Below are 13,851 nucleotides of genomic sequence, written 5' to 3' on the forward strand. Positions count from 1 at the left end.
GGTCATTCCTGATCATTCCTGGCCATTCTCAATCATTCCTGATCATTCCCGGTCATTCCTGATCATTCCCAATCATTCTTGATCATTCCCAACCATTCCCGATGATTCCCAATCATTCCCGGCCATTCTCGATCATTCCCAGTCATTCCCAATCATTCCTGGCCATTCCCGACCATTCCCAACCATTCCCAACCATTCCTGCTCATTCCCGAGAATTCCCGATCGTTCCTGGCCATTCCCAGAGGAATTTTTTTGGAGAGGAAAATGGGATTTATTGAGGGAGAGCACCTGGATTTGGGATTTCAAGGCAATTTGGGATTGAGGCAAGAAAAGCGGGCTAATAAGGGCGGGAGATCTCCAGGGAATTCGGGATTTTTTGGGAAAAGCGGGCTGCGTGCCTCAGTTTCCCCATGGAATGACTCCAGGAGGGTTTTTGGGATAAATCCGCTGGGTGCCAGCGCCGTGGAGGCTCTGCCGCATGAATCCCATGGGATTTGTGGGATCTGTGGGATTTGGGATCCAGGGAATGCCGTGGGCTGCCACCGCCTGCTCCAGGGAAAACGGGACATGGAGACTGCAGGGATGGATCCATCCCCAAATCCCAATTCCGCACCCCAAATCCCAAAGCCCAAACCTGACCCCAAATCCCAGATCCCAAATCTCAAACCTGACCCCAAACCCCAACCCCAAAACCCAGTCCCCAAACCCAAACCCCAAATCCCCAATCCTGACCCCAAACCCCAAACCCAGACCCCAAAACTGACCCCAAACCCCAAATCCCCAAACCCCCAAGCTCCAAATCCCAAGCCCCAAATCCCAAACCTGACCCCAAACCCCAAATCCCCAAACCCCCAAGCTCCAAATCCCAAGCCCCAAACCCAAACCCCAAACCCCAAATCCCAAACCCCAAACCTGACCCCAAACCCCAAATCCCAAATCTCAAACCTGAACCCCAAACCCCAAATCCAAAACCCCAAACCCCAAATCCCAAACCTGACCCAAAACCCCAAACCCCAAACCTGACCCCAAACCCCAAATCCCAAATCTCAAACCTGACCCCAAACCCCAAACCCCAAACCTGACCCCAAACCCCAAACCCCAAACCTGACCCCAAACCCCAAATCCCAAACCCCAAACCCCACCCCCTCACCTGTCCGTGGCCGTGTCCCGCTCACTCCTCCAGGTCGAAGGCCGGCGCCAGGAATTCCCTCGGGACGATCCCGATTTCCTGGCCGAGCTCCCCGACCCACCAACCATAGCCGGGGTATTCCTGTGGGACCGGGATTGGGGTCAGGCCTCCAGATCCCACAGAAATACCCCAAATCCCGCAGAAATACCCCAAATCCCGCAAAAATACCCCAAATCCCGCAAAAATACCCCAAATCTCGCAAAAATACCCCAAATCTCGCAGAAATACCCCAAATCCCACAAAACCACTTCCAAAATCCCACTGAAATACCCCAAATCCCGCAGAAATACCCCAAATCCCACAAAAATACCCCAAATCCCACAAAAACACTTCCAAAATCCCACTGAAATACCCCAAATCCCACAAAAATACCCCAAATCCCGCAGAAATACCCCAAATCCCGCAGAAATACCCCAAATCCCGCAGAAATACCCCAAATCCTGAAAAAATACCCCAAATCCCGCAGAAATACCCCAAATCCCGCAGAAATACCCCAAATCCCACAAAAACACTTCCAAAATCCCACTGAAATACCCCAAATCCCACAAAAATACCCCAAATCCCGCAGAAATACCCCAAATCCCGCAGAAACACTCCAAATCCCACAGAAATACCCCAAATCCCGCAAAAATACCCCAAATCCCGCAGAAATACCCCAAATCCTGCAGAAATACCCCAAATCCCGCAAAAACACTTCCAAAATCCCACTGAAATACCCCAAATCTTGCAAAAATACCCCAAATCCTGCAGAAATACCCCAAATCCTGCAGAAATACCCCAAATCCCGCAGAAACACTCCAAATCCTGCAAAAATACCCCAAATCCCGCAAAAACACTTCCAAAATCCCACTGAAATACCCCAAATCCCGCAAAAATACCCTAAATCCCACAGAAATCCCCCAAATCTCGAAGAAATACTCAAAATCACACAAAAAAATCCCATATCCCACAAAAAAATTCCCCAAATCCCATAAAAAAACTCCCCAAATTCCATAGAAAATTCCCCAAATCCCGTAGAAATCCCCCAAATCCCTTGGCCACTCCGCCAATCCTAATCCCAATTTAAAACCCACAAAAAAAATTCCTTCTCTGGTGAATCCTGGGATAAATCCTGGGATAAATCTCGGGATAAATCTCGGGATAAATCCTGGGATAAATCCCTGGAATTTTCAGTATCCAAATGGAAAAAAAAAAATCCCAATTTAAGGAAAAAACCCTAAATTTATCCCAAAACTTCTCGGCCGCTCTCGCAATCCCAATTTAAAACTGAGGAAAAAATTCCTTTTTTTTGCTGAATCCCGGGATAAATTTTGGGATAAATTCCGGGATTTTTGGGCATCCAAAAGGATGGAAATAAAAAAAAATCCCAATTTAAGGAAAAACCCCAAATTTATCCCAAAACTCCTCGGGTCGAGCTGCGCCTCGGCCGCTCTCGCAATCCCAATTTAAAACTGAGGAAAAAATTCCTTTTTTTTGCTGAATTCCGGGATAAATTTTGGGATAAATCCCGGGATTTTTGGGCATCCTTAGGGACGGGATAACCCCGCGGTCAGGGCCGTGCTTGGACTGCCGGGGAGAATTAAAAGCTCGTTAAAAGCGCTCGGCGCTGCCAAACGGCCTCGCGCAGATGTTCGTTAATTACGTTAATTTCCGCGAAATCGTTAACGCCGAGCCCGGCCGGACTCTGCTGCGCTCCTTCCCGGAATTCCCGGATTTTGGGAAGCGGGAGAGGAGGAGGAGGAGGAGGGAGAGGAGGAGGAGGAATGGGTTTTGTTGGGATTTGTTGGGTTTTGTTGGGATTTGTTGGGATTTGTTGGGATTTGTTGGGATTTGTTGGGATTTGGTTCGTTAAGGCCTTAACGAGGGCTCGGCTGCGCTGGGATTGGGGATGGGGAGGGGTTTTATGGGATGGGTGGGAAAAGGGATTCTGGGAGGAAAAGGGGAATGGGAAGGGCTGGGTGCGTGCCTCAGTTTCCCCGTGGGATGGGGAGAGCACTGGGAAGAGGAGCGGCGTCCTCCCCATTCCCAGGAATCGGCGGGAATCGGGAAATCGGGAATCTGGTGCCTCTTCAGGGTCGGGAATTTGGATTTGGGGTCACCCCAATGGTGTCCTTCCCATCCCGGGAATTCCCAAACTGGGAATCCCAAACCAGGATCCGCGTGTCCAACAAGATCCCTCTGATCCCATCGGGATCCACGTGTCCCATCCCATCGGGATCCTCACTTCCCAGGGATCCAGGGTTTATCCAATCCACGATTCCCATAAAAACCCAACCAGGAATCCGGGATTTACCCAATCCACGATTCCCACAAAAACCAAACCAGGAAATCTGGGGTTTACCCAATCCATGATTCCCACAAAAACACTGAACCAGGATTTACCCAGTTCATGATTCCCATAAAAACCCAACCAGGAATCCGGGATTTATCCAATCCACGATTCCCACAAAAACACTGAACCAGGGACGAATCCGGGATTTACCCAATCCATGATTCCCAGAAAATCCCTGAACCAGGGATGAATCCGGGGTTTATCCAATCCATGATTCCCAGAAAAACACCAAAGCAGGAATCCAGGATTTATCCAATCCACGATTCCCATAAAAACCCAACCAGGAATCCGGGATTTATCCAATTTTTTCCACCCCTCCGGAGGGACCCCCGGGGGCGACTCCGGGGCCCAAACTCCATCCCTGGATCCCGGCCAAGGCTCCGTGTGGAATTCCGCGGCCGGGGAAATGTTTCATCTGCCGGCGCAGCTGCTCCGCCGCGGCCTCGCGGTGCCGTTAACGCTCCCCTAAATCACCGGTCCCGGTGTTCCCGGGGCTCCTGGTGTTCCCGGTGCTCCCCTAAATCACCACTCCCGGTGTTCCCGGTGTTCCCGGTGCTCCCGGTGCCGTTAATGCTCCCCTAAATCACCGCTCCCGGTGTTCCCGGTGCTCCCCTAAATCACCGCTCCCGGTGTTCCCGGGCTCCCGGTGCCGTTAATGCTCCCCTAAATCACCGCTCCCGGTGTTCCCGGGGCTCCCGGTGCTCCCCTAAATCACCGATCCCGGTGTTCCTGGTGTTCCCGGGGCTCCCGGTGCCGTTAATGCTCCCCTAAATCACCGCTCCCGGTGTTCCCGGTGTTCCCGGGCTCCCGGTGCCATTAATGCTCCCCTAAATCACCGCTCCCGGTGTTCCCGGGGCTCCCGGTGCTCCCCTAAATCACCGCTCCCGGTGTTCCCGGTGTTCCCGGGGCTCCCGGTGCCGTTAATGCTCCCCTAAATCACCGCTCCCGGTGTTCCCGGAGCTCCCGGTGCCGTTAATGCTCCCCTAAATCACCGCTCCCGGTGTTCCCGGGGCTCCCGGTGCCGTTAATGCTCCCCTAAATCACCAATCCCAGCGCTCCCGGCGCTCCCGGTGATCCCGGTGCTCCTGGTGTGCCCCTAAATCACCGTTCCCGGTGTTCCCGGGGCTCCCGGTGCTCCCCTAAATCACCGATCCCGGTGTTCCCGGTGTTCCCGGGGCTCCCGGTGCCGTTAATGCTCCCCTAAATCACCGATCCCGGTGTTCCCGGTGTTCCCAGGGCTCCCGGTGCCATTAATGCTCCCCTAAATCACCGATCCTGGCGCTCCAGGCGCTCTCGGTGTTCCCGGAGCTCCCAGTGCTCCCCTAAATCACCGCTCCCGGCGTTCCTGGTGCTCCCGGTGCTGTTAATGCTCCCCTAAATCACCATCCTGGCACTCCCGGCGCTCCCGGTGATCCCGGTGCTTCTGGTGCTCCCTGTGCTCCCCTAAATCACCGCTCCTGATGTTCCTGGTGCTCCCAGTGCTCCCCTAAATCACCGCTCCCAGCGATCCTGGTGCTCCCGGTGCCGTTAATGCTCCCCTAAATCACCGATCCCAGCGCTCCCGGCGCTCCCGGTGATCCCGGTGCTCCCGGTGCTCCCGGTGCTCCCCTAAATCACCGATCCCGGTGCTCCCGGTGCTCCCCTAAATCACCGATCCCGGTGTTTCCGGAGCTCCCGGTGCTCCCCTAAATCACCGCTCCCGGCGCTCCCGGTGCTCCCCTAAATCACCGCTCCCGGCGCTCCCAGCGCTCCCGGTGCTCCCGGTGCTCCGGTTCATCCCGAGGACAGCACCGGGGCACGGATGAGGGATGGGAATTGTTCCCGGGAATTTGGGGGTTCTGGGATCGTTGGGTTGTGGGGAGAGGGAGGAGGGGAAAGAAATGGAAGTGAAAATTAAATAAAAATAAATTAAATTAATATAAATTTAAATAAATTAAAATAAATTAAATTAAATTAAATTAAATTAAATTAAAATAAAATAAAATAAAATAAAATAAAATATAAAATAAATTAAAATAAAATAAAATAAATAATAAATAATAAATAATAAATAATAAATAATAAATAATAAATAATAAATAATAAATAATAAATAATAAATAATAAATAAATAAGAATAAATAAAATAAAAAAATAAAAATAAAGTAAGAGTGAAAGTAAGAATTAAAATAAGAATTAAAATAAGAATTAAAATAAGAATTAAAATAAGGATTAAAATAAGAGTAAGAATAAATATAAGAATAAGACTAAGAATAAAAATAAAATGAGAATAAAAATAAAAATATAATTAAGAATAAAAATAAAATAAAAATAAAAGTAGGAATAAAAAAATAAGAGAAAAGAAAAGAAAAGAAAAGAAAAGAAAAGAAAAGAAAAGAAAAGAAAAGAAAAGAAAAGAAAAGAAAAGAAAAGAAAAGAAAAGAAAAGAAAAGAAAAGAAAAGAAAAGAAAAGAAAAGAAAAGAAAAGAAAAGAAAAGAAAAGAAAAGAAAAGAAAAGAAAAGAAAAATAAAAAGATAAAATACTTGTGGGAAGTTGTTGGGGGGTTTGGAGGTTCAAAAGTGTCGGATTTGGGGGTTTGGGGGTTCAGGAATGTCGGATTTGGGGGTTCAGGGGTGCAGGGATTCGGGGGATGCTCGGATTTGGGGCTCAGGAGGATCCGGGGGTCCCGGGGGAGTTTGGGGGTGCAGGGACACCGGGATTGGGGGAAAACGCGCAGGAATTGGGGTGAAACTGCCGGAATCGGGGCTGAACCTCCCAAAATCGGGGCTGAACCCCCCAAAATCGGGGCTGAACCTCCCAAAATCGGGGCCGAACCTCCCAAAATCGGGGCCGAACCTCCCAAAATCGGGACTGAACCTCCCAAAATCGGGGCTGAACCTCCCAAAATCGGGGCTGGACCTCCCAGAATTTAAGAAAAACACAGAGGAATCGGTGCTGAACCTCCCAAAATCGGTGCTGAACCTCCCAAAATCGGGACTGAACCTCCCAAAATCGGGACTGAACCCCCCAAAATCGTGTCCGAACCTCCCAGAATCGGGGCTGAACCTCCCAAAATCGGGACTGAACCTCCCAAAATCGGGACTGAACCCCCCAAAATCGTGTCCGAACCTCCCAGAATCGGGGCTGAACCTCCCAAAATCAGGACTGAACCCCCCAAAATCAGGACTGAACCCCCCAAAATAAGGATTGAACCCCCCAAAATCAGGATTGAACCCCCCAAAATCGTGTCCGAACCTCCCTGAATCGGGGCTGAACCTCCCAAAATCAGGACTGAACCCCCCCAAATCAGGACTGAATCCCGCAAAATCAGGACTGAACCCCCCAAAATCGCGGCAGAACCCCCCCAAATCGTGTCCGAACCTCCCAGAATCGGGACTGAACCCCCCAAAATCAGGATTGAAACCCCCAAAATCGCGGCCGCACCTCCCAAAATCAGGACTGAACCCCCCAAAATCGCAGCCGCACCTCCCAGAATCAGGACTGAACCCCCCAAAATCAGAACTGAACCCCCCAGAATCGGGACTGAACCCCCCAAAATCAGGATTGAACCCCCCAAAATCAGGATTGAACCCCCCAAAATCGCCGCCGCACCTCCCAAAATCGCTGTCCCCCCCCACCCCACTGCTCTCCCCCCATCCCCCGGAGCCTCTCGGGCCGCTCCCGCCGCCGTTACCGGGGGAACCGAGCCCGGCCCGGCCCCGCCGCCTCCCCGGGGCCGCTCGGGCTCCACCTGCGGCCCGCGGGGTCAGCGCGGGGCCGGCGGAATTAATGAAGGCGGCCGCTAATGAGGCGGCGGCGGCTGCTGCTCTCCCCCATCCCCAGAGCTCATTACGGGCCGCAATTAACGCCGCGGCACCGGCAGATATTTAAATCTCTTTTTTTTTTTTTTTTTTTAATTTTTTGTTGTTGAAATTAGCATTTTAATAACGGCGCTGCGGAGCGGGGAGGGAGAAGAAAGCGAAAATCGCCCGTTTTTCACCGGGAAAAAGTTGCCGGATTTTAATGGTGGAGATGTTGGGGAGAGAGGAGGGGAAAATAATGAACCTTTCCCGTCCTCCCAGCGGGGGGAAAAAAAAGAGGAAAAAAATGAAATGAAGGGAAATAAAAAAGCGGGAGGGGTTTGGATTCGGTTCCTGGAGAGGAATTCGCTCCGAGGATTTGGGGTTTAAAGTCTGATGGAGCTGCGGGAGGGTTTGGGATAATTCCCGAATCCCGAATTGCCGGAGGAAGGAGCGGGAGGAGGATTTGGGAGCGGAAAGAGCCGGGTCCGGGATGGATCCAAAAATCCCGTGGAAAATCGGATGAAAATTCCGATTTAAAAAAAAAAAAAATCCGATTAAAAAAATCCCGTCTAAAAATCCCGATTAAAAATCTCGTCCGAGAGATCCCGAATCCCATCAAAAATTCCATCAAAAATTCCGGTTAAAAAGCCCATCGTTAAAAATCTGATCCCAAATCCCATCCAAAAAAAATCTGATCCCAAATCCGATCAGAATTCCCATCAAGAATCCGATCAAAATTCCCGTTAAAAATCCCATCAAAAATCGCTTTCCAGACAAAACCCCGGGGTCGCTTCCCCCTCCAAATTCCCTGAAATTCCCTGGATTTGGGGCAGGGAAAGGGGGTGAGGGGGAGGCCTGGGATGGGATCGGGAATGGGGACACTGCTCAATTTTCCAGGGAATTCCAGAACCGCTCCTTTGCTTCCCGGATTTTTGGGAAAATCCCAATCCCGGGTGGTTCCTTCCAGTGGGATCCGTGCTCTGGGAATTTGGGATCCCAGGGACTGGGAATCTGGGATCCCAGGGATTGGGAATTTGGGGATTTTCCCTCGGGATTGCTGTAGGGATTTTGGGAAAAGGGCGGGACCTGGGGCTGGGACAGGGATGGGGAACTGGGAGAACTGGGAATGGGGAACTGGGAGTTACTGGAATTGGGGCACTGGGAGAACTGGGAATGTGTTCTCTCCGCTCCCAAACTGGGATTTACTGGGATCGGGTTTTCCTGGGATCTGGAACTGGGATTTACTGGGATCGGGTTTTCCTGGGATCTGGAACTGGGATTTACTGGGATCGGGTTTTCCTGGGATCTGGAACTGGGATTTACTGGGATCGGGTTTTCCTGGGATCAGGAACTGGGATTTACTGGGATCGGGTTTTCCTGGGATCTGGAACTGGGATTTACTGGGATCGGGTTTTCCTGGGATCTGGAACTGGGATTTACTGGGATCGGCTTTTCCTGGGATCTGGAACTGGGATTTACTGGGATCGGCTTTTCCTGGGATCTGGAACTGGGATTTACTGGGATCGGGTTTTCCTGGGATCAGGAACTGGGATTTACTGGGATCGGGTTTTCCTGGGATCAGGAACTGGGATTTACTGGGATCGGCTTTTCCTGGGATCTGGAACTGGGATTTACTGGGATCGGGTTTTCCTGGGATCTGGAACTGGGATTTACTGGGATCTTTCCCCCTTTTCCTGGGATCGGCATCACCGGGAATGGTTTCCCCTCATTCCTGGAACATCCCAAGGATCCCAATCCCAATCCCAATCCCAACCCAGCACCCCCATCCCGCATCCCAGAATCCCAAATCCATCGGGAAAATCAGGAAAAGGGTGGGAATCTCATCCTTGGCCCCGATCCATGAATTCCCTCATCCCGGCATTCCTCGGGATGAATTCCCGTGGTTTTAATCCACATTTACTGGGGAAAATTCCCGGCACGAATCGGGAATTCCAACCTTTTTTGGGGATTCCGAATTCCCTTTTTCCCCTCCCATAAAACCAGGATCTTCCTTCTGGAAAAGGGGTTAAAAAAACCCCGGGAATAAAGGAGAATTCCCGTTTTCCCCCCAAATCCAGGATCCCGGATTTCCCGCAGCTCGGGGGGGATTTTTTTGGGATCGTTTTTGTTTGGGGAATTCCAGGAGCGGGAATTCCGCGGATTCCGGAGGGAACGGAACCTGGGAATCTCTGGAATTGCGCTCCCAGGGAATTCATCCGCGGAATTCCCGCTGGGATTTGGGGTCAGCACCGGGAAAAGGAGCCCGGGGATTCCTGGAATTTCTGGGATTTCTGGGATTTTGGGGATTTCTGGGATTTCTGGGATTCCAGCCTTTCCCGGGATATTTAGGATAAGCGGGATTGGTTTTTTTTCCTGCAGTTTCTTTGCTTTTCCTGCTGTTTTCCATGGAAAAATTCCCGACTCTGCCTGCAGGGGAGGGGTGGAATCGAGAAGGTGAAAAGGAAAATTAAAAAGAAAATAGAAAATAAATAGAAAATGTAAAACAGAAAATAAAAAAATACAAAATAGGAAATGTGGATTATAAAATATAAACTGTAAAATGTAAAATATAAAATGTAAAATTTAAATTGTAAAATATGAACTGTAAAATGTAAAATATAAAATGTAAAATATAAAATATATAATATAAAATATAAAATTTAAATTGTAAAATATGAAATATAAAATGTAAAATGTAAAATATATGATGTAAAATTTAAATTATAAAATATAAAATATAAAATATATAATATAAAATATAAAATTTAATTTGTAAAATATAAGATGTAAAATATAAAATATAAAATGTAAAATATATAATATAAAATATAAAATTTAAATTGTAAAATATGAAATATAAAATACAAAATATCAAATATAAAATATCGAATGCAAAAAAGTAAAATATAAATTATAAAAAATTGTACAAAAAATAAAAATGTTTATATATATATAAAATATTTTAAAAATTATAAATAAAATATAAATAAAATATAAATGAAATATAAATTAAGTATAAATTAAATATAAATTAAATATAAATTAAATAAAATAGAAATAAAATAAAATATAAAAGATACAGATTCAAAGAAAAAATATAAATTAAAATGTAACCTGTGAAATATAAAAATTAAAATATAAAATAGAGTGTAAAAAATTCAAAATATAAAAATGTAAAATATAAAAACTGAAAATATAAAAAATGTAAATTATAAAAAATATAAATTACAAGAAAGTAAAAGATACCAATTAAAATGCCCGGTGTGAAATGTAAAAATGAAAATATAAAATGTAAAGTAAAAACTGTAAAATATGAAAAATGTAAAAGATTTCAAGTAAAATGTCCAATTTATTAATTTACTAATTTTTACTAATTTATTTAGTAATTGACGATTAATTTATTACCATTTATTTACCTGTGTTTAACCTGCTTATGTCTTAATTTCTAATGCATTAATTACCATTTTTTTACCTTTTTAAAACCCGTTTGTTTATTAATTTACAATGCATTAATCTCCATTTATTTACCTTTTTATTTATTAATTTCTAATTAATTAACCACCACTTACTTATTATCTTTTTACTTATTAATTTCTAATGCATTAATCAGCATTTATTTACCTCTTTGTTTCTTTGTTTATTAATTTATAATTAATTAATTACCATTTCTTTACCTCTTTGTTTACCTGTTTATTTATTAATTTACAATGGATTAATTAATATTTATTTACCTTTTTGAAACTTGTTTCTTTATTAATTTATAGTAAATTAATGAACATTTCTTTACCTCTTTAAAACCTGTTTATTTATTAATTTTTAATGGATTAATTAATATTTTGTTACCTTTCTTTAACCTGTTTATTTATGAATTTATAGTTAATTAATTAATTACCATTTATTTACCTATTTATTTATTAATTTATAACGGATTTAAATTCCTGTTTATTGATTAATTAACATCAATTTACCTCTTTATTTATTCATTTATCACAGATTTCTTTCCCTCATTATTTCTTAATTAATTAACCTCACTTTTTCCTGTTCATTTATTAATTGATTAACATTAATCTCCCAGATTATTTATTAATTGATCATTCATTTCTTTCCCGGAATATCCCAGAATATCCTGGGAATTCCAGCCCCGAGTGACCGCAGCGACCGCAGTGACCAGGAGTGACCAGGAGTGACCAATGACCACAGTGACCAATGACCAGAGTGACCAGGAGTGACCAGGGGTGACAAGGAGTGACCACACTGACCACAGTGACCAGGAGTGACCAGTGACCAATGACCACGGTGACCGCAGTGACCAGGAGTGACCAGGAGTGACCAGAGTGACCAGAGGTGACCGCAGTGACCGCAGTGACCAGGAATGACCACACTGACCAGTGACCAATGACCACAGTGACCAGAGTGACCAGGAGTGACCAGGGGTGACCACACTGACCAGAGTGACCAGAGTGACCAGGGGTGACCAGGGGTGACCACAGCGACTGCAGTGACCAGGAGTGACCAGGGGTGACCACACTGATCAGTGACCAATGACCAGTGACCAGAGTGACCAGGAGTGACCACAGTGACCAGGAGTGACCAGGAGTGACCACACTGACCAGTGACCAATGACCACAGTGACCACAGTGACCAAGAGTGACCAGGGGTGACCAGGGGTGACCACAGTGACCAATGACCACACTGACCACACTGACTGCAGTGACCAGGAGTGACCACACTGACCACACTGACCACAGTGACCACACTGACCACAGTGACCAGGAGTGACCACAGTGACCGCAGTGACCGCTGCCTTCCAGCTGCCCCATCCGTCCCTCCCGCCATTCCCAGCGGGATCATTCCCAGATCCAGGGGCGCCGGGATCCCTTGGGATCGGCATTCCCGGGATTCCTGGGATAAAACAAGGCCCGATTTCCCGGGAAGAGCCCGAGGAACTCCGGGATGGGGTCGCTTTCCACGGGATCCGCGGATCGCGATCCAGCCACGACAATTCCGCGATTCCCAGGCCCGGCTTTCCCAGGTTTCCCGGGAATGTCAGGCCGGGAAGGCGCCAGATGGGATTTTATAGGAGCCGCTGTTCCGCGCTCGGCCGCCGCGAGATTAATTCCGGGAAATTAATTGGGACAAGATTGAGAAGGGAATGAAGGCGCAGCTGAGCGAGAATTCCCGACCTTTCCTCCTCCTCCTCCTCCTCCTCCCACCGCTGCCTCTTCCCGCATCCCGAATTTACCGGGAAACCGCTCGGGATCCGTCAGTTCTGAATGAGGGATTGGCCGGAGCCGAAAGATTTCTGGATTCTGCTTCGCTGAGGATGCGGATGGCGTCACCCCGTTGGAAATGGGAAATGGGATGGGAAACGAGCCAAAATTCCCCAAAACATTCCCCCCAAAAAATTCCCAAAAAATTCTCAAGAATTCCCCCAAAATTCCCCAAATATTCTCAAAAATTCACAAAAATTCCCCCAAAAATTCCCCAAAGCATTCCCCAAAAAATCCCAAAAAATTCACCAAAAATTCCCCCCAAAATCCCAAAAATTCCTCCAAAAAATTCCCCCCCAAAATTCCCCAAAATTCCGGCTCCTACCTTGCTGAGGACGCGGATGAGGTCGCCCCGTCGGAAGGAGAGCTCGTCGGGATTGTCCCCGCGGCAATCCCACAGTCCCTGGTAATACCTGGAGTAATCCCAGTCGGAATTTTCTGGGAAAAAGGGAAAGAAAGGGTTGGGAGGGGGTGAGGGATTTATAGGAACAGGAGCTCCAAGGCCATTCCCGAGCCAAAAGTTTTCCTGGAGCTCCTCTGGGATGGGAAAGGCTCCAAATCCCCCGGGAATGTTGAATGTTGGGGTTGGACAAGGCCAGGAATTCCATGGAATTCCATCCCGGACTCGCTGGCCGAGGGATTGGTGCTCCCCTGAGAGTTTTGTCCCAGTTTTCCGTCCTTTCCCAGGAATTCTCCTCATCCCAGCTCCTTCCCAGAGGGATGGGAGGGCTCTGGAGGCATCCCGGGAATATCCGGTGGGATTCACGGGGGTTGGATCCGCAGGAACCATCCCAAAATTCCCCTGGGATGCCTCCCTGGCTTTTTAGGGATAAAAATCCCATTTGGAAACCCCAAACACTTCCTTTATCCCAGGAATTTTGGGAGATGCCTCCTCATCCCATCGGGTTGAGGTTGGAATTCCCAAAGGGAATTCCGCCATTGCCAAGAGGCTCGTTCGTCAAATCCCAGGAATTCTCCCGTTCCCCACATTTTCCACAGCCCAGGATGCTCCAAAGTGGCCAAAATCCCCAAATTTTCCCTCCATCCATATCCTGGAAATCCTTTGGATTGGGATCTTACCGTCCCCGCTCCCGAAATCCACCTCATCCTCAGGGAATGGCGGCTCCGGCTCCTCATCTGGGGAGGGAAAAAACGTTGGAAAAATCAGGGAAAAGCAGCAGAAAAATCCGTGAAAATCTGGGAATGTCGCAGCTCCGGCTCTCAGGGCTCCGAGAGAATCCTGGGAATAAAAAATTCCGGGATTGATTGCGGAGAGA

General features: G+C 47.3%; 1 protein-coding gene across 1 annotated transcript in view; it reads right to left on the reverse strand.

Annotated features, from left to right (window-relative positions):
- Positions 1-247: 247 nt before the first annotated feature.
- Positions 248-13,851, reverse strand: part of SKAP1 (src kinase associated phosphoprotein 1) — a 71,368-nt gene continuing 57,764 nt past the window's right edge. Inside the window, exons 10-13 of the mRNA XM_086864415.1 lie at positions 13,655-13,711; positions 12,900-13,012; positions 1,151-1,270; positions 248-546 (exon numbers count right to left, since the gene is read on the reverse strand). Of these exons, the coding sequence (XP_086720541.1) occupies positions 1,172-1,270; positions 12,900-13,012; positions 13,655-13,711 (269 nt within the window). The 3' untranslated portion in view covers positions 248-546; positions 1,151-1,171. The remainder of the gene's footprint in view (positions 547-1,150; positions 1,271-12,899; positions 13,013-13,654; positions 13,712-13,851) is intronic.

This window comes from Cyanistes caeruleus, chromosome 27 (assembly GCF_971803275.1).
Source record: "Cyanistes caeruleus chromosome 27, bCyaCae1.hap1.1, whole genome shotgun sequence".
NCBI classification, from domain to species: Eukaryota; Metazoa; Chordata; class Aves; order Passeriformes; family Paridae; genus Cyanistes; species Cyanistes caeruleus.